Here is a 20,417-nt window from a genome sequence, read left to right as displayed (position 1 = left end):
GTACGATCTGTGAGGCTTTGCATGCTTAGATGCCGTTAAATATGTCCTCTCTATTGCATTAAACACATTGGCACCGCAGCAGTGCTTTAAGTTGACTTGTGATTGATTTGTATACCCCCTCCGTCACTTAACTGGATGGATTGAGAAAACCCTTTTTTATTGGATTTAAGGGCATAGTAATGGTCTTATATGGAAGCTAACAATTACAATAGGTATTTTGTTTTGCTAGGGTTTGTCACTCAATGCATCATTATGACTCTGGAATTAAATCCCTTTGGTAAAAACACTAACAGAGGACACTCTAATCCACAGAGAAGAGCGAATCTCAAAGGAACTCTAACCATACCTTAATTCCCCCTCAGGGTTTCCGGTGTCTGGTTTGTATGGATGACCAGTCATGTCTTATATAGCCCCGACGTACCATTTTCAGTGTTGGATCTGAATTTACTAACGTTTTCCTCGTGTTCACCTTCAGCTGTTTCTCTCACTGCCTATCATCTTTCAATTTGCAATGTTAGCAACTTGCAAGGTCAATGTTTGATATATTCAATTGAGTTTGTGACAGGTAATGAAGTTGGAAATTGTGTTGTATATTTCATGATGCCGGAATTTGTTTTGGAGTAGTAAGTATGAATAATTGGTCACAACAGTATTTTATTGTGTTGTGTGAACCTTTGTCTTCAGTGCAGAACTGTAGTGCCTTATGTTCCCAAGCTGACTGACATATCCTCCTCTGCAGGTGAAGACTACCAGCACATTGAGTTTGGTGTGGACGAGGTGATGGACTTGGAGCCCGTGGGAGTGAAGGATCCTCTCTTCAAGGTGTCCAGCACTCTGAACCCCCAGGCTCCAGAGTTCATCCTAGGATGCCAGCCGTCTCAGAAGGTCCCGCAGACAGCCGCAGCAGACGTCCCAGACGGCGCACACTACAACTCCCTGGACGGCCCGGACGGACCCGATGGCCCCGACTCAGAACCCTCCGCCATGGACAGCAACCAAAACTGCCAGGATGGGGACGGGGGCCCGGGCAGCCTGGGCCAGCGGGAGAGGAAGAAAAAGAAAAAGCGCCCGCCAGGATACTACAACTACTTGGAGGGCTCAGGCCCCAATAGCGGTGGCATGGGTGTGGACGGGCCTCCTGGAAAGGGGTTGGTGAATGGACACGCTCTTAGCGGCCCTCACCTCGGGTCGCAGGACATGGTTGGTAAGACGTTGTCAGGGGTGGACTTTCCACCTCAGCCCCTGTCGCTACGGCAGCAGCGTCGGCTGCTGTGAATCAGAGGACTTGTGATAGCCCTGATGAATCGTCTTTGGACTTCACAAGTGGAGCCGCCTCTTTATCAGATGGTAAAGATGCGGCCTCCTCCTCTTCCTCCTCTTCTCAGAGCAGTGGGGTGGCAGAGGGAGGCAGAACTGCAGAGCAGCAGCCTGAGAACATGGCTCCAGAGAGCCCTGAACTGCTGGGCAGCGGTGGGCACAGCCCCTGCCCCACCTCCCCTCCCCCTCCCTCAGTTGCTGTGGCCAGCCCCCCTGCCACCATTGCTACTGCTACTACTGAAGAAGAGGAGGAGGAGACTAAGGACAGTGGGGTGGCTAATGGGTTGGCTGAGCCCCATGCTGACATCAGTGCAGACGGACACAAGGAGGCCTCTGAGGCATTGGAGCAGCCCCAGCAGCAGGCCCCAGCTCCCTCAGTGGAACCTGCTTCCTCCCCAGACTTTGAGGCCCAGCCGTCAGTGTCAGATCAGCCTAAGTCGCCTGCCTCTACAGCTGCGCCCGCTGCTAACCCCTTCAAATCCTGGGCTAGCCTCTTCCACAACTCCAAGCCTCTGCCTGGAAGCCCTCAGGCCTACGTGGAGGTGAAGAACGTGGTGGAGGTAGTGGCTCCCTCCCTGGCCGCCGTGGAGCAGCATGAGAAGGCTGGGGAGGTGAAGGAAAGCCCTGTCCATGTATCAGAGGATCCCATGGCCCCTAAACTTGCAGGTAGTGTACTCTCACAGATAGCCCCACAGTGTGAGGAAGAAGAGCTCACAGGTTAACCCTTATGTCCTTTGGAGTGTGTTAGGACTGTCCCCGACTAAAGAAATATATATATATATATATTTTAGCATTTCTACCGATCTGCGTGCCAGTTCTGGTTTTCATATGCACATTTTCGTTGAAGTTTCATTTAATTTATAACCATCTTTGGATCTCAAAATCATTGTCATGTGGTTCATCAAAAATCTATATGAAAATGATACAAACCTAAAAAGTGGCTATGTAACAATAACCTATAAAGCCAAGCAATGAAAACATTGCATTCAGCAGATAGAACACATTGGCTACGCGTGGCCTGTCTGTAACGAACTTGAAACGTATTAGCTATTAACTTGGGTCTGGCCTGAAGCTCCTTGCAACGTTCTGGGCCCCCAGAGTTTCCCGTGCCAGTGAACTCTGGACATGCAGCTGTAGGCTATTTGCGCAAGGGATAAGAAGTATCCAGGTAGGCCTATTTTATGATGTTTCCACTGGATCAGAGCATGACATTCATCTAAAGGGAGAGATCTGGAAAGGTTTTTCAAATACATTGAGGAATTATTGAAATTCTCAATGGATGTAGAAACAGACTTTGTTTGCTTGCTGTTTGAGGTGAAGAAAACATTACTTTGAGAAGTTCCACCACTCATTAGTGGTGGTTTGTTAAGACGATCAGAAATACCTTCAGATCCCCAAATGGGCACATTTATATGCCGACATTTGCGCGCAGGCCAGGTAACCTATAGGCCTACTTCTATGCATAATCAGGTGCGCATCCTTTATCAACATTGACAGGAGCGCTCCAAACAAAAGACAATGACTAAATTGACAACTCAATTTAAATGGAATGAAATAAACCAGAACTTGTTTCTCATAAGTGGTTGTGCGCTCTGCAAATAACCTGTCCACTCCGACAGTGAGAACGGTAAAAGACTGGAATAATAATAATATTGAATGCATTCATCTTTTTTCCAATTTTCACCTAAATGACACCCAAATCTAACTGCCTGTAGCTCAGGCCCGGCAGCAAGGATATGCATATTCTTGGTACCATTGGAATTGTGAATTGAATGTAGGAGAATATAACGCAATAGATCTGGTAAGAGAAAATACAAAGAAAAAAACAACCGTTTTTTTTTCAACCACCGTCTTTGAAATGGAAGAGAAAGGTCCCAGTTCCAGCTATCACTCTGGTTTAATTCTGATGGTGGCCACAAGATGGCAGCAGTGTATGTGCAAAGTTTCAGACGGATAACTTGAACTATGAGCGAGCTACAGGACATTTAGTGGGAAGTCACCCAGGTACATATGGGCAAATCGTGAAAGACATTTGCATTCATATTACATTTTTTTGCAAGAATATCGTCAAATCTGTGTACTTGGACTTTGATTTAGCTTTTCCAGTATTAGTAGCCATATTATAAGTTCAACATTTGTAAAACAAACCGTTTTCATAACTTCATAACTCCATATTCTTATAATTTTTGTCCAAAAACAAAAGGCATGCACCAACATTTTGCGACATACAGTGTTTCCTGATACTCCCATAAAGCCCAGCTCATTGGCTATCTAGCTAGCTTTGTTTGACCGATTGGTTCTTTTTTGACAAACAAAGTCGTTCAAGTGAAGACCGCTCACGTCATCGGCGTGCCATGAAGATGGTCCTCTGACCAAATATGGTGTCCTATAGGATATACTACACCCATAATAATATAGTGAAGTCTTGTTATGTTCTAGGATCTCTGAGGAATACATACAAATGTGATTTGACTCATTGAAACAACGTTTAGGGTGAGATTTTCGCAGATTCCTTTCTTTGCAAATTGAACGAGTGAAATACAAAATCGATCGTGCATGCTATATGGACCTTTTTTTAAGATATGAAAAAGGATTTTATCTAACACAACTTCATGTTATCTCTGGGATCCTTTGGATGATAAATCAGAGCAAGATTTCAGAATGTAAGTACACATTTCGCCTTTAGAGGTGAATTTATCAAACCTATCGCTGTGAAAAGGTGTTTTGTTAGGAGCTCTCCTCAAACAATAGCATGACATTTTTTCGCAGTAATAGCTACTGTAAATTGGACAGTGCAGTTATATTAAAGAATTTAAGCTTTCATCCGATATAAGACACTTATATGTACCGACATTTGTTGTTTCTTTCAAATCTGCAATGGTGACTGACACAAGGCGCTGCATGATTTACAACTGTCCCGTTGACTGGATGCCGACCTCTTAGAAGTTTTAACGGACTTTACCGTAACCAAACAAACATTGTAGATTAGAAATGATTGGAATTAACCATGTATATACTGGTGATATATGTCATGGGGAATTGATAGACCCTAACAATCAAAAGCAAACAATTCTCACAATTAAGTTATGAAACAATGAATGTGCACAAATTAGCAGGAGGGTGCACATTCTGGAGAGAGACGTGCATTGTGCCGCCACACTCGCCTTCTTGGGCTGTGCCATCCCCCCCGAAGCCTCCGTGATGGATTAGTTCACTGAGATGGCCGCGGGGGGGATATATTTTGCTCGGCTTTAAAAAATCTTGGTCGACCAACAGCCTATCAACCACTCAGATAATTGTGGTCAGCCCTAGAGTGAGTTGACAAAACTATACCCATTGATTATTATAATAGTCATTCATTTGTGCACTTTTCATGTTCTGTATGCATGTGCTGAAGTTCAGCCTACCATCCACTTGGTGTCAACATTGGGGCGTTTAGCTAGACTGATACACATGAGCACCAGGTGGTGCTAACACTCAATGCTTGGTAAGGCCCAGATTACTATGACACATCTCCATGACATGCTTTACCTCACCACCCTATTTTCCCAAATAATTCACCAATGAATGGAGCTGGGGAATGAATAGCAGGCCATGTGAGCCCAGGGAGACTCACATGTAGCCAACTGGCCTTGCTGGCGTCAAAGAGAGTCATTGTATATAGCAGTAATACTAATACATGTTGAAGGCCTCTATTCCAAACTGCATTCATGAGAATACAGGCATAGGGTGGGCTTTAGCTACTGCTTTACCAACCATGTATGAGCAGCACTAATTAAGTCCCATTACAATGACATCAACCTTATGGATTTTTAGATGCAGTAGACTAGAGCAGGATAAATCTCTGACCTCACACACAGAATATAAAATAAAATTGCAACGCTACATAATGAGTTGATCTTGTAAGCTGCCTAATTAAAGGGGATATGATATGTAGGATCATATCCTGATTACTCACTTCCCAACAACAGCCTCCAGGTGTTGGGACCACACAGGGTACACTGGCGGTTTTAAACAGCCTGTGACGGGGGATTGCCATGTCTGGGTAATGTGTGTTTTTTGTCTTGGCGGGATTATTGCTTGTCTCACTCAGTGGTATGACCCTGGGCTTCCTCAGGCCTCATGGATGTAGTCCTGTGTCTGGAAGAAATATACAGAGAGGCCTTCTCAGTGGGTTACTTAAGCCTGTCATCCTTTTTGTAAAGTGGGATTTTTCATCTGAGGTATTTATGAGAGAGGGCTTCTGGGCATTCTAATGTGCTTCTGTCTAGATAAACCTGATTGTTTCCTGTGCTCTACGGCTGTAAATAATTAAACCAGGCTCCATGTGGTTGCCTTCACCGTTCAGTGGAAAGGCTTATTTTGTACCCACAATACAGTGCTCAGACAGCACGCTCCTGTCAGGAAATTTACATTTAAGTCATTTAGCAGACGCTCTTATCCAGAGCGACTTACAAATTGGTGCGTTCACCTTAAGACATCCAGTGGAACAGCCACTTTACAATAGTGCATCTAAATCTTTTAAGGGGGGGGGGGGTGAGAAGGATTACTTTATCCTATCCTAGGTATTCCTGAAAGAGGTGGGGTTTCAGGTGTCTCCGGAAGGTGGTGATTGACTCCGCTGTCCTGGCGTCGTGAGGGAGTTTGTTCCACCATTGGGGGGCCAGAGCAGCGAACAGTTTTGACTGGGCTGCGCGGGAACTGTACTTCCTCAGTGGTAGGGAGGCGAGCAGGCCAGAGTTGGATGAACGCAGTGCCCTTGTATGGGTGTAGGGCCTGATCAGAGCCTGGAGGTACTGAGGTGCCGTTCCCCTCACAGCTCACAGGAAATGAACAGGAAGCTATTATAGGACCCCTTACTGGTGTCACCACTACCACATCTCATTTTGATTTCCAACCCTGTATACGATTGTATCTCATCTGGAGTGTGCCTTTACTGTTTAGGCAAATTATTTCTCTTCTCTCCTGGAATGATCGTTTCACTTTTAGCAAACCTGTTATCTATAAAAACCATGTTTCTATCATTGAGGTTGTTCATATTATGATATGTAAGTAGGCGTAACTATCAAAAAACTGCTTGCTATTTTTAACCCATTGTTTTCCCATAATGTGATTATGTGGTGGTGTTCTGATATTTTCTATGTTGGAATGTCTGTCCACGTTACCATGGAAGCTGTGTTGCCAGTGACAGTCTCCCTTCCTAGGCGTGGCACAGTATCTCCTTGTTCTGACAAACCAGCCTTGTGTGCCACTGTCATATGATGCAGAGTTGGAAGAAGGGACACTATCTATATAGTACATGGTGTAAATTGATATTATTTTTTGCCTGGGGTTTACAAACTAGCTTCTATTTGAACTTTTTGTTTGATTTTAGTAAGGGATGTGTATTCAAAATCATGTGTACTTGTTTGAATCCTCAGAACTAATTGAGAATGTGAAGTTGATACACAAACCAGTGTCTTTGCAACCAAGAGGACTGATCAACAGGGGAAACTGGTGCTATATCAATGCTGTATCCTTTTCTCAGTTGCATGTGAAATGCTTGAATCACATCATGTCATAAACAAAATGACATTACATGTCTATTTAGTGTTCCAATGAGGTGATTTTACCCTTAACTGCCACCCCCAAGACATTGCAGGCCCTGATTGCTTGCCCCCCCATGTATCACCTGTTGAAGTCCATTCCGCTGTTCAATGACACCCAGAGACCCTGTACTTCCACACCCATGATGGACAACTTGTAAGTAGCCTCTCTCCCTGGGAGCTGACTGGCTGTTTTTAAAAGCCAAATCTCACAATCAATAGAGGTCTTGTTTGTGTGCAAATAAGCAGCGACAACAAATTCCTGCCTGAACTAAATTGGTTAAACTGTGTTAAGAGTATTGAGAGAAGGTGTTAATGTGTTCCCGCTGCATTGGGTTGGGTGTGTACTTCCTTTGCTGATTACAACTCCCTGACCTTGTTTCTCCCTCCAGTGTAAGGCTTGTCAATGAGTTCAACAATATGCCTGTGCCATCCAAAGCCAAGCAGCAAGGTAAGCTGTCTGTCAGAATCCTCTAAAAGAGCTGGAGTTTATTGTATTTCCTGTTGATGTTCATTTGATGTGTTCCTTGTTGCTTTTTCCATAGCTGCTGGTGAAAAGATAATAAAAGACATTCGCCCAGGTGCTCCTTTTGAACCCAACTACATCTACAGACTCCTCACCCTCATCAAATCGAGTCTCTCGGAGAAGGTAAAGCCATTGGGCATCCAGAGCAAGCTTTACCTTCGGCCTGTAAAATGAGTAATGTGTACTCTGAGGTTGTACTAGCAATTAGGACTGGGAGATGTATTTTTATTAATTTGAATGTTTTAGCGCAGAATATCGCAACGAGTCTTTTTTATGTCCGATTGTTGTCATGTTTTATTTTTGGTCTAGTCTCCTTTGCTCCCTCTGTGCTGTGTGCACCTTACCATTTACACACACACTAAGTCCCTCTCCCTGCCACTCACAACAACAAAGATGAGAGATCACTTCTTCCTCTCTGACAAACCGTTTTCAACTTGCCATTTGTGGTTTGGTCCAACCGAATCGGTCATATGGACACCAAAACACATTGAGACATTATTTTACTGTAATAGTGGAAGGAACCTTTCTAAATGATACCTTTTTTATGTCTCAACTCCTCAAGTTGCTCACAGAGCAGACACTACTAACAGGAGTATCAGTGAACATTGGTTCTGGAAAATGTGTGTTCAGCATTTTAGCCAGAGACTGTTAAACTAGCTGTCTAGTCTTTTTTATAATTGTGCAATAAGCATAAAACACAAATATAAGGAATTCTAATTCTGAGAAGTAAGGTAGGCTACATGATTTCAACGTCTGAACAAAGTGGACAGGCTAGCATGCTTTTCAAACCGTTGGAAACAGACAGAACGGTGTGTTCATAACAATTATACCTTGTCAGCCAGCAAATAGGCCCAAGTTGGCTAAACTTGAAATATAAAGATTAACTGGCTACTCTGTAGCACATGGGTTTGAGTGATTGTTTGAGACCTGTGTTAATGTTCTATAATGCCTGCTACAAGTTAGTAATTATTAGTGAATGTGCATTATACATGGTTCTGGTTAAATTTGTTACAAAAAGGTTATTTTCACAGACTGACTTGTAAGCCAGATCAGTGATTATTGCAAAAAAGCAGGTGAACTATTTTTGATAAAATAATTAAATTATCAGTGGCTCTTATGGTTGTGGAAGGCTTATATTTAGCCTAAGTATAACTTCACAAGCCCTGAATTAGAGCAATTAAACTGAAACACTCTATCACCTGTTTCCTGACACTGGTTTTATGTAAAATTCCACATTCTCATCGGTACACTTGAGTCTATGCACCGGAGACATTCAGTCTGTACCTGTCTGGATGGTACAGTACATGGATACATGTACAAATATCCATCCGTTGGTGCATGAGACATGCTGACTCATTACTGATTCATAATCATATGAAGTGTAATTAAAAAAGCTATTCCAAATGGAATGAGAGAGCTCTTGAGGCAGGCATTCCCTATGCGGTTTAGATTGTATCTCACCTGTGCCATGTGCACACTGTCCTGTCCTGATGCTCAGTAACAGCTAAGGCAGTGGTGTTGCATTAGAGCGGAGGCTCTCTTGGCACCGTGGTCTCATTCGTGCTGATGGTTGTGCGTTCTCTGTCAGGGTCGACAGGAGGATGCGGAGGAATACCTGGGTTTCACCCTCAATGGACTACATGAGGAGATGCTGGCTTTGAAAAAGCTCTTCTCCCCTCAGGAAGAGAGTAAGTAGTGCCATGGTCTAAATCTGATGCATGAGGTCTTACAATTATCTATTTACACGTGCTCTCTGCTTATGAACTTAGCTGATCTAGTCCATTTTCATTTCACATAATTTCCTTATGTTCTTTGGCCTCACTGCTGGATCTGCTCTATGATTTCCATTGACTGTGGTTCTAAATCAGTTGTCTCTTCTCCTGTCTTGATCAGAAGCCCCCACACCCAACGGCCCAGAGTCCCAGTCAGGTGTGGATGACGATGTTGCTGATAAGGAGGGGAGCGAGGACGAATGGGAGCAAGTGGGCCCCCGAAACAAGACCTCCATTACGCGTCAAGCTGACTTTGTCCGCACCCCTATCACTGACATATTCGGAGGGCACATCCGGTAGGGTAACACCGTTGACTTGTGAGGTGTCAGGAAACTCAAGCACAGTTTCTTTACATGTGAGGTGTTGCTTATAATGGAAACTTAATGTTGTTCATCACGATATAGTCAAGTCAATGTTTTGGTGGACCCAAAGCCTTTACTACTATTTCCTTGAAAGAAAAGCCTGAGGCTTGGAAAGACACCTGGCTTCTCCCACATGAAGCCAGAGTGATGGTCAGCCACTGAGTGTTTCTTTTCTCCCTGCCCAGAGCTTATTTTTCTTAAAGCCCAGCAGCAGAACTGTGGCACCAGTGGTGTCCTTGCCCTTCTTTTTATTGGCTGTGGTGCAGGTGCTTGGTATGACAGGAGAACAGAGAGTATAGTGCCATCTTTATCTGGGCCCCCTTGGGCTGGTTGCCCTGGCACCACCTCTGGGCCCCCAGCTCCAACCTCAGCTGAGGATGCCATCCCAAACAGGCCTGCCACCAGCTGGCTCTGGGCTTTCTCTGCTCCAGAAGCACTCTTCAGAATAACAGCCATTGTGTCCCGGCCTGTGGTCGGTGGCCTGGACAGCCAGGCGTGAGACACACACTCTAGCAAAGAAAGAATCACAAAACAACTTTGAAAGTTTTGGACCTGTGAGGGTGTGCCTGGGCCAAATGTCATGCTCTCTGAGGTTCTTCTCTCAGAGGTTCTGATCTGGCACACGCCTGGCCTGACTGGGTTAAAGATCACTTCAGAGGATTATTTTTCTCTGAAAAAAGAGTAGTTAAAGTAAATGGAACTTAAGGGCTGACCTTCAGGAAGGTCTTGGTTGAACTATGCATACCCACTGAGTTCAGCTACATTCACTTTTTCAGCCACTCGAGTCAGGATAATTGCTTTGGCTGAGGGGAATCATTGGAGCAAGGTTGAAATTATTTTCAAATTTTAAAGAGATTAGCATGACCGTTTCACTCATATGGCTGTCAGAGGGCTATGAATGTTGGAGTTGTTTTTGCCATTTGTACATTTTGGATCAGTTTCTGCCACTAAGGAGAATTTGAGGAAGGAGAGGAGATGATTCATAAAGGTGTAGTTTGGAGAGACATGTAGAGAGAATCTGTAGTATGACCCATATACTTTCCTTCAAAGCTGTGATGCTGTTTTCTGAGGTCAAGATGTCGTTGAGACACTCAAACCCCATTACTGTATGAAGCTTTGTGTAATGTCCTTGTATGCATTGTATTTCATTGTCTGAAGTGGGGTATATTTGACTTTCTGTCCTATGCAGGTCGGTGGTGTACCAGCAGAACTCTAAGGAGTCAGCCACCCTGCAGCCCTTCTTCACCCTGCAGCTGGACATCCAGTCAGAGAAGATCCGCACCGTTCAGGAGGCCCTGGAGACCCTGGTGGCACGGGAGTCAGTTCAGGGCTACACAACTAAAACCAAGCAGGAGGTAAGGGTCTTTCACACAGTACACCAATGCTACTACTAAACCATTACAAGGCTTGGATGTGTTTGCATATCGGTCATTCTGATTTCATGCTCAATCGCTTGGTTTTTCCCCCACATGCAATTAGTTGAAGTATGTTGATCCAAACTTGAATGCTGCTTTGAAAACCTCCAATTGATTTCCATTTGTTTTTCTTCTGCAATGCGAAACAAGGATGTGGGCATGTTGGCAGTTAAAAGTAAAAAATGTAGTGTTTAGACAATGAGAATATTAGTTACTGTGGTGTCTCGTTTCTTTTAACTGGAGTATTTGGGATGCTCAGCAGCACACTCCAATACACAAAGCACTCTCCCCTTGATGGGCCCCTTCTAATGGGCTGAAGTAGTCGGACTCTTAACAGATCGTCTTCCCATTGGCCTTGTTTCTCTTAACCTCTTGCCTCTACTTGGGACGCTTGCGTCCCAACTAGAGCTCTGGAAATGCAAATGTGCTACGCTAAATGCTAATAGTATTAGTTAAAACTCAAAAGTTCATTAAAATACACATGCAGGGTATCAAATTAAAGCTACACTCGTTGTGAATCCAGGCAACAAGTCAGATTTTTAAAATGCTTTTCGGCGACAGCATGAGAAGCTATTATCTGATAGCATGCACCAATACACTACAACAGAAAAGCACAGCAGGGGACGTAAACAAAATAATTAGCATTTCGGCGTTACACAAACCGCACAATAAAATAGAAAACAGTCATTACCTTTCACCATCTTCTTTGTTGGCACTCCTAGATGTCCCATAAACACTATTGGGTCTTTATTTAGATTAAATCGGGCCATATAAAGCCAAGATATCGTTATATGTAGACTGTGTGATAAACGAAAAAAACAGCGATTTCACAACGTAACGTCATTTTTTAAAATTCAAAAAGTAGACGATAAACTTTCACAAAACACTTCGAAATACGTTTGTAATGCTACTTTAGGTATTAGTAAACGTTAATAAGCGATAAAAATCATCCGTAGGCGATGTAAATATCATTAGCTGTCGTCTTGGAAAAAATTTCAGGAGAGAGCTCTTCCGGAATGATCTGGGCGGAGACCGGAGGTAAGCGGTGCCCCTCTTTCGGTTCAACCAAGAATCAAAGATGATTCAATTCACAAGACTCTAGACAACATGGGGATGCTGTGGGAGTTGAATGCTCGGTCTTATCTAATTCGGCTCACTGTTAACAATTGCTGGAAGTGGCGCAAGGATATTTATTTCCATTTTCTGTGATCAGGTTTTCCTGCGCTTTCCGATGTAACGCACGTTATGTAATAGCCACAGTCGTGATTTAACCAGTTTTAAAAACGTCCGGGGGTTTCCTATCCACACATTCTAACCATATGAACGTACTATATTCCTGGCATGAGTAGCAGGGCGATTTTTAACAAAATGTTCAAAAAAGTAGAGGGTCGACTGAAGAGGTTAATAGACTGAGGGCTGTGTTGTGCGTGTGGACTCTAAAGCATTGTTTATGCTTCATGTCCTCTCTGACTGAGCTGCCTGGTGAAAACACATTGTTTTAAAGCCACAGTATAAGAAGACAAATGTGCCTTGCATGCTTCTTCTGTATGGAAACAAAACTGGTGAGGACAACATCTGTTTGACAGCTGTGTTGTTTACCAACCTCATCAGCTTTTATTTTACAAGACAGTTGTTACAGTACCTTGATATCGTTTTAGAAGTAGCTGGTAGTTGGGGTCACTGTCTGGTTCTGACAGTGAAGGTGTCAAACCCCAGTGATTCAAAAGTGACTAGATCAAAGCTCACAGCAGGCTCTTAGTGTAGGCCTGTGTGACAGTGTGTGCTGGTTTTTTTCACTGTCTAATCCCTGGATAAATTGGGAGATCCTGTTCTGGTTTATATTAGCTGTTTGATGTGGCTCCACTTTGTCAAATGGTCCCCGGGCTCAGTTTGATGATCTCTCCTGTGTTTGCAGATTGAGATCAGCCGGAGAGTGACCCTAGAGGAGCTCCCTCCAGTGCTGGTGCTCCATCTCAAGAGATTTGTGTTTGAGAAGACTGGAGGCTGTCAGAAACTGATCAAGAACATTGATTACCCTGTAGACCTGGAGATCAGCAAAGGTACATGAATCACTGAAAAGCCTCCACAAACCATTGGGTGAAGTCCCCACTTAAAACACATGCCCCAATTATTTAATTAGCACTATTGAATGTGTGTGAAGCTCTCTGAACCCTGGGTGAGAAAGGCAATCGTTCATAACACACTTCACAGTCAGAATCTGATCATATTCCAGTAAAGACTAGTCTTTCCACAGTCTGGGTCCTAGTTAGACACACACACAGGTTTAGCTCACTTATCTGACATTGCGTATTTAAACGAGGGTGCTGGGAAGTCGTCATCAGAGGCAGGGAGAGATGATTTGTGGGTTGACCTCATACCGTTAAAGGCCTCCTCATTCAGCCCCAACACCCAACCTCACACAACTTTACACCTCATCAGTCCTGTGCTGGCCAGCCAGCCTGCCTATGTTTACTGCTCTGCCCGGCCTACCCTACAAGCCCTGAACACACAGCACACGGGGGAAATATTTATAGAGGACCCCCCCCCCAAAGAAATACCATGTCAGGTCAACATGTCATTAATATCTGAGGGAGCCTCTGTTTCCATCTGTCCCATGTAGGAGGTTCATGTGGGGTTTCTGTAAGTAATCCTAACAGCACGTCTACCAAATCCCCACAGACAAGGTCCCAGGAGCTTGAGGATATTAGTACTGTAGATTTACAGAATAAGCATCAGAATGTGGAGAGAATCCCTGGTTCGTTCCAATGTAAACTGGGTCCAGCGTGTTGGGTCTCCTGCGGTGTATAAATTATAAAAAGTAGGCTTTATTTTGGTTTGGCATGAGTGGCAGCCTGCCAGCATTCTGCGTACGATTTACCAAACGCTACACTGGTGTATTTTTATAGCCACCTTTATTTAGACAGGCTGGCTTTCATGGCACACAGACCCAAATAACTATAATTGATGGTGCTCTGAGGGACTATCTTATACATTTTGTTTCTCTCTGTGATGTGGCTGTACTTTATTAATTTGTCTCTCCTTAGATCTCCTCTCTTCAGGGGTGCGGAGTAAAATATTCAAAGGCCAAAGAACCTACAGGCTCTTTGCAGGTATGTACTATATATACTGATTTATGATCAACTACACACCTCTCCTTCTACACCCACAGTGTCACACAAATGGTCATAATCATTCAATTATATGCAGTAATAGGGTATTGACCCTATGCTACAGGCAATAACATATATAGTCTAGCATAAGATGTATTCAAACATTAAGTTCAATAGTTCATAGGATTCTCTTTCGATTGTGTTCAGACTCGTATTGAGGTTTCCTTTCATACTCGGTTTACTCCACATGCTATCTCAGTGACTGATAATATTGATCTTTTTGAGTTGAGCTACCTTGGAAGTCTTGCTTCGGCAACTGTGTTTTTGATAAGCCGATTGAACTTCTCGGAGTCATGACTTGCTCTTGGAAAAATGTTATGTTTTGGACAAAACTCAATTGACCCTTCACTAAGCCACACCCAATCATTTTCAGCAATCAATGGAAAGCAATAGTTGTCAAGTCCCACTCCTCAGACAAGCTCACGCTTAAATCTCATGAATGGCAATAACTTGAGTTTTCATTATTTAAAAATAATAATACTAATTAAATGGCTAAATAATAGAATACTACTACTTGGTACTGTGATTCCTGAAATACAGAGCCTATTTATCAAATCTGAAATGATACTTTTGTTACATTGTTTGCTAGCACAGCTGGTTAGGTAGTTCTGTCTCATTGACCACCAAACGTTGCTAATGCTAGCTAACCACTTAATGTATGTTAGTTAGATAAGTTAGCAATGTTATGAATCTGCTGTCGACGTCAGGATAAGATTTGAATGAACTATTTAGCTCCAAAAAGGGTTATAGCTTTGACTGCATGCTGACAGTGAATTCAGAGCCATTTAGTTACACTATAAACATAATTTTACCAGGTTCCTGTGAAGAAATTGTAATGACAGTCCACCACAACATAGCCTACCCAAGTATCCTGACTAGCAAGGTGTAGTCTTTTTTTTAACAGTAACCAAGGGATGCGTGGCTTAGCGAAGGGTCAATTTCAGGAAAGGTTGACTCAAACCATGTTTAGAAACTTTTAGTGGGAGCAAAACGCTGTTTCTGCAAATTTCTCAATGCCCTACCAAATTCTAGAGTGTTAACATACCTGTTTAATGTACTGGACAGTATTATGATTTGTCTATGGAGAAAGGTGCAGGTGAAGTGTTTCTAGACTAGAGCATTACCCCAGACTTTACCACAGCCCTGCCCCCCCACCCCTATAACCTCCTCCCTGGCAGGACCAAAGGGAATAAAAGTGGGCCTTCATTAGGGAGCTCTGCCTGCTCAATGAAAACATCTCCACTGTGCTGCTGTCTGGTGTAGGTGTGAGTGGCCAGTGTTCAGTTAACTGTTATTTCCAGCAGCTTATTCAGCATGTAGTTCTCCTGCCCCCTCCTCCTCTCTCTTCACGCCTCACTGACCAGTTTAAACAGAGACGACCTCCACTGTGGATATGGGGGTCCTGTTAATCTCCCTGTAGTTTGGAGGTAAATTGTCTTCAGCTGTTTATTTTGCTTTCAGAGCAGAAAAATGCTTTCCTTACTTGTCAAAAATCTGTTAGTAGAGTAACCCCTAGCAACTGTTGCTATAGAGGTGCAGTTAATCTTTTGCTGTAAGATCCTGGAGGTAAATGTTTTGCCTGGTCTCTGACTATCTGGCCCATGGGATGGAGAAAATCTTGATGAAAAGGTCTCATGCTACACAGTGTGTAATATGATAACATAACAGTATAGTAAATATGTAATATAAGTGCCTTTGGAAACTTCATTCATGCCATTTTAAAATTCTGCTGCCAGTGAAAAGGTGAACCTATGCAATCAAGCACTTAGGTGGAAAGTTGTCTCAACTACACACGGGTATTTCTTGTTTCCCTCCAGTTAAACCAACCATTCAGTTGTGGTTGCACATATCTGTTGTCAGATGTGAGGGGGTAATGATGTTACTCCTTGCCTATAGTAGCTTATGGTTTCAGTACAAAGAATGAGTTACCGCCTGAATCTAGTTCTGTGTCTAAATCAAACGGATCTAACAAGATTGCCATGTTTACTCAACTTAACGAGTTATTTCTGCCTGGTAATAACTGTCACTGTTGCTTAAATCCGAAGCCCACTTTTAAATGTGGTCTTCATGGTATCGTAGTGTTTCACTTTAAGGGCGTTAAGTCCATTTGGAACACGTGTTGCCAGCCTGTAAATACGGGCACAGAATGGACAAAGTTATTTTCTTTCCACATTCTCCTGCTGCATTTACTTAGGTTTTTACATTTGGTCATGATTGATGCATTGCCAAGAATTCTTACGACACTTGATCAGATATGTGAAAGAATTATAATAGAAGTTTGCTTACAACGTGATATTTAATGCCTACATCAATAACACACTGAAATGGAGGCCTCTCTAAGGCTAGCAACCCTGGTCTACATGCCTAGGGTGCTCCAGAAAGTTTCTGATATCAGTAGTTAGTTACTGGCTCTGACCTTGTGTAGCCAGAACCAGATACCAGAATTACTTTTTCATTTGGACATTTTAGTCATTTAGCAGAAGCTCTTATCCAGTTAGTGCAAACCTCTTAAGATAACTTGGTGAGACAAACATGTAAGTGCATTTTTCCTCGTTTCAGTTTGATTTCCACCTCTGAAAAGCTTCCATTTTGTGTGTCCCTGTCGCAGTTGTCTATCACCATGGGAACAGCGCTACAGGCGGCCATTACACCACGGATGTCTTCCACATCGGTCTGAACGGCTGGCTGCGCATTGACGACCAGTCAGTGAAGGTCATCAACCAGTACCAGGTGGTGAAGCAGACTGCTGAGCGCACTGCCTACCTGCTGTACTACCGTCGCGTCGACCTGCTCTAGACACCACACACACGTTCATGCACACTCAGAGGAACACTCGATTTACACACATTCAACTACACATACACTCCCACTACAGACATACACACTCAAGTGCACATACACATGCATACATACAAACTAATGAACAGGAACACTGCCCCCAACTTCTTGCAAGATTTTCTTCCTCCCCCTCGTCCCTGCTTTTCCAGAGAGCCAGCTTTTCCAACAATGCCTTTTTTCCTTTTATCTTTTTTTGAAAGAATTAAAGGGAAAAAGGAGGCGTTGTAAAATATTTTCCCTGTGATGGCTTCCTCTTCTCTGTGCGCCACTGCTGTTTTTCTAATGCTGTGAGGAGAGACTGTTGAATGGACTGAGGGGAGGGGACCTTGAGACTCGCCTCTGAACCTACAGCCTCGTTCAGACTGGGAACAGTGGGTACTTTACCCACAGGGCGAACTATCTATCTACAACACCAGGCTGCAGATGTCCGGTTGGGCTGCTGGAGAGAAGTCATCTTTTTTTTTTTGTTATAATCTACTCTTCTTTCTTTTTTTCATCTTTCTTTTGTTGTTGAAAATGGCATAAAATAATCAGTGTTTTGCCTTTTAGCAAGGGGAGTTGTCCTAATGAATTTGCAGCAGTTTAAACACCTGTTGAAATTTTGTCAGCGTGCATCGAAAAAGGCCCAGCACCAGCAAACAGCAAAACATTATCGAATGAGTCTCTTTAACTCCAGAGGCAAGATACTCTTCATGGCCACCATCTCTTCTTACTTCTCCACCTTCCTCACTTTCCTGATGCTTTTAAATCTAGGTAAAACTTGAGCCATCAAAAAAATAGAAACAATTACAGGAGAAGAGGTGCTGCTACAGTGTGCTGAAACTAAACAGCTTTGTTTGAAAGAACCTTGTGTTTTCTGGGTGTAGAATTAGAAAGAATATCTAAAAACAATTTTAATGCGCTTTAGGATTTAAATGATGATATAAAAAAAGAAGCTACTGTGCACGTATAATATATCTGATCAATAACAAGATGTGGATGTGCTAATGCACACTTACAGATATTTTAAGATTTAAAACTGTAAAAAAAAGATATAAAAAAAAAAAGAGACATCTGAATCAAGTTGTCACCTTGTTTGGCTCCCTGAGTGGCTGTTAGTTCTAAGGATTTCTGAGTACTCTGGAGCGCTGGAGAGATACCAGTGAAGACTGAGATTCCACCACAAGCACCAGCCCGTGTTAATTTTATACCGATCCTTTCCCCCCTCATCCTTCATTTATCATTTTTTTCCCTTGTTCTGGTCTAAAGGTTCCATCTATGTATAGGCGGTCTGCCGTTGTAGAGTTACAACAGCCACATGACCCCTTACCCCCCAACTCGCCAGAAAAAGGGGGTTGCCTTAGGTTCGCAGTGCAAAGCTTTCTAATCCAAATCTCCACTCAATGTACGAGTCCAACCCAGTGAGTGTGACAACTGTGAGTCAAATGTCTGTAAAGTTTATGGGAATGTACCTGACCTGTGCATTTCCTCTTTTGTGGCTGAGTGCAGTTCCTTTCCAGCGAGAGAGACTGTCCATGTTGAAGGGAAGTGGATCACATCTGCTGCTTGGCTCTAGAAATGAAATCCCCCACAACAAATGCCCACAAAAGGAAATCATGTTTGTTTTTGTTTGAGACCTTGCTTTTGCATCATCATTATTATTCATTGATTGTGTTTTGAGTTTCGCTTAAATGTTATTTTTCATTTGTTCAATAATACCATGACCGTTTCCCCAGAATTATACTATATGGCATCTAAATTGATATTTGAGTGAAATTTCCCAAGGTAAAGCACAACAATGAATAAATTGGACAAGGTCTTTGCTTGATCATATATATTTTTTCCTTTAAGTTTGATCCATAGTTTAAGCTTAAGGGACATTTCAACCAAACCAATGTCAGAATCTGTCAGTATTTAATCATTTACAAAAAGAACATAACTGGTACATTACTTTGCTGAAGACTTGGTGCATTGTGGTTTACCCTTGTATACTCTATGTCCTTAATGGGCAAAGCAGACCATTTTCTAAAGATCTTTCACATACTGTATACACTTTCTCACATACACACTACGTGCGCACACACACTTGGCCATTAGATAAAGCGAGGTACACAACTGGGAATGGGTCTTTTGGTAAGGCGGCTCTCACACCTTCCCATTTCTGACCACTGGAAGGTTGGGGCAGTGTGAAATCATTTTTCCCACATCAGAATAGCAGGGCATGCATTTTAGATCCAACAGGAAGAGCTTATTTTATCCCATTTCTCACTTTGTAGTTCTCTCACTGATGGTAGCAGAGACTTATTCAATATACCTGTATCCCCTTTTATTTGAAGTGACTGGAAACTCTTGAGTAATGGAAATAGTTATCTTACCATGTGCAATTTCTGTGTTGCATACTTTATTGAGTTTGGAGCAGTGTCATTTAAATTGGCCACACAATTCCCTTCCCATGAATTAGCGTTGAATATTTTGTCCTGAAAAATGTGTATTATGTTAGTGACTGCAATTTTGTAGTTTAAACTGCAGAATTTGGTTCCCTCAAGTCATTTGCTTATTACTTATGGGTATGTAAAGTTTTTTTTTTTTTATCTCCAAGTGAAACCAAAGGTTACTTCACATTGACTCTGTTGGCTTTCATAATTGCGTTAATGCTTCTGTCTAATTTTGGTTTCACCTCTGCATCATAGGTTCTGTTGCCACAGCTCATGATTCATTCAATCGGCATGCCTCAGTCATTCCATATGAGGAAATTGAGCTGATATGTTCAGATCATTATAAAACTCCTTATAAGTGTTAGTTCAATTGTGCTGATGGCTATGGGGTCATATCTGATACTCATTGTGACAATGTTGGTTTGATTTGTTTTTCTTTCCCCCCTGAAGAGTGTTTTGAAGAAGATGGTTTGAAACAGACACTAAAGCTTTCAGAAAGCTTTCTGTTGTACACATTTTATCCCTGAGTCTTTTTTATGATTATGGTCAGGATATGTGCTGGCGAATCGCTTCAATGATGTCGTTCTGTTTAGTTTGTGCTTCCTAACACGGTTGTCTGCTGAGGGCTTGTGTTGGGATATCAAGCTGAAAACTATATGCTGTCTTTTAATCTTAATCCCACAGCATTCTACTCTTTTTGTTTATTGTTCAAATAAAATATTGTGGAAAACTGAAGCCGTTTGATAATGGTGTAGTCAGAAGACTGCTTAGCTTTCTTCTAGTACTCCTAACATCTGCAGTCTCTACACACATTCAACTGCAAATCAAATCAAATGTTATTTGTCACATACACATGGTTAGCAAATGTTAATGCGAGTGTAGCGAAATGCTTGTGCTTCTAGTTCCGACAATGCCGTGATAACCAACAAGTAATCTAACTAACAATTCCAAAACTACTGTCTTATACACAGTGTAAGGGGATAAGGAATATGTACATAAGGATATATGAATGAGTGAT

General features: G+C 42.6%; 1 protein-coding gene across 1 annotated transcript in view; it reads left to right on the top strand.

The window, feature by feature from the left end:
* LOC115113642 (ubiquitin carboxyl-terminal hydrolase 10-like) overlaps nucleotides 1-20,134 on the top strand; it is a 31,103-nt gene extending 10,969 nt beyond the window's left edge. The window contains 12 exon segments of the mRNA XM_029641519.2: nucleotides 740-1,270; nucleotides 1,273-1,983; nucleotides 6,738-6,829; nucleotides 6,950-7,059; nucleotides 7,295-7,353; nucleotides 7,448-7,551; nucleotides 9,017-9,116; nucleotides 9,322-9,496; nucleotides 10,752-10,917; nucleotides 12,893-13,037; nucleotides 14,022-14,087; nucleotides 16,756-20,134. Coding sequence (XP_029497379.2) covers nucleotides 740-1,270; nucleotides 1,273-1,983; nucleotides 6,738-6,829; nucleotides 6,950-7,059; nucleotides 7,295-7,353; nucleotides 7,448-7,551; nucleotides 9,017-9,116; nucleotides 9,322-9,496; nucleotides 10,752-10,917; nucleotides 12,893-13,037; nucleotides 14,022-14,087; nucleotides 16,756-16,943 — 2,447 coding nt within the window. The 3' untranslated portion in view covers nucleotides 16,944-20,134.
* The last annotated feature ends 283 nt before the right edge of the window (nucleotides 20,135-20,417 follow it).

This window comes from Oncorhynchus nerka, linkage group LG28, assembly GCF_034236695.1.
Source record: "Oncorhynchus nerka isolate Pitt River linkage group LG28, Oner_Uvic_2.0, whole genome shotgun sequence".
In the NCBI taxonomy this organism is placed as follows: domain Eukaryota; kingdom Metazoa; phylum Chordata; class Actinopteri; order Salmoniformes; family Salmonidae; genus Oncorhynchus; species Oncorhynchus nerka.
This window is presented reverse-complemented; position numbering and strand designations above follow the sequence as displayed.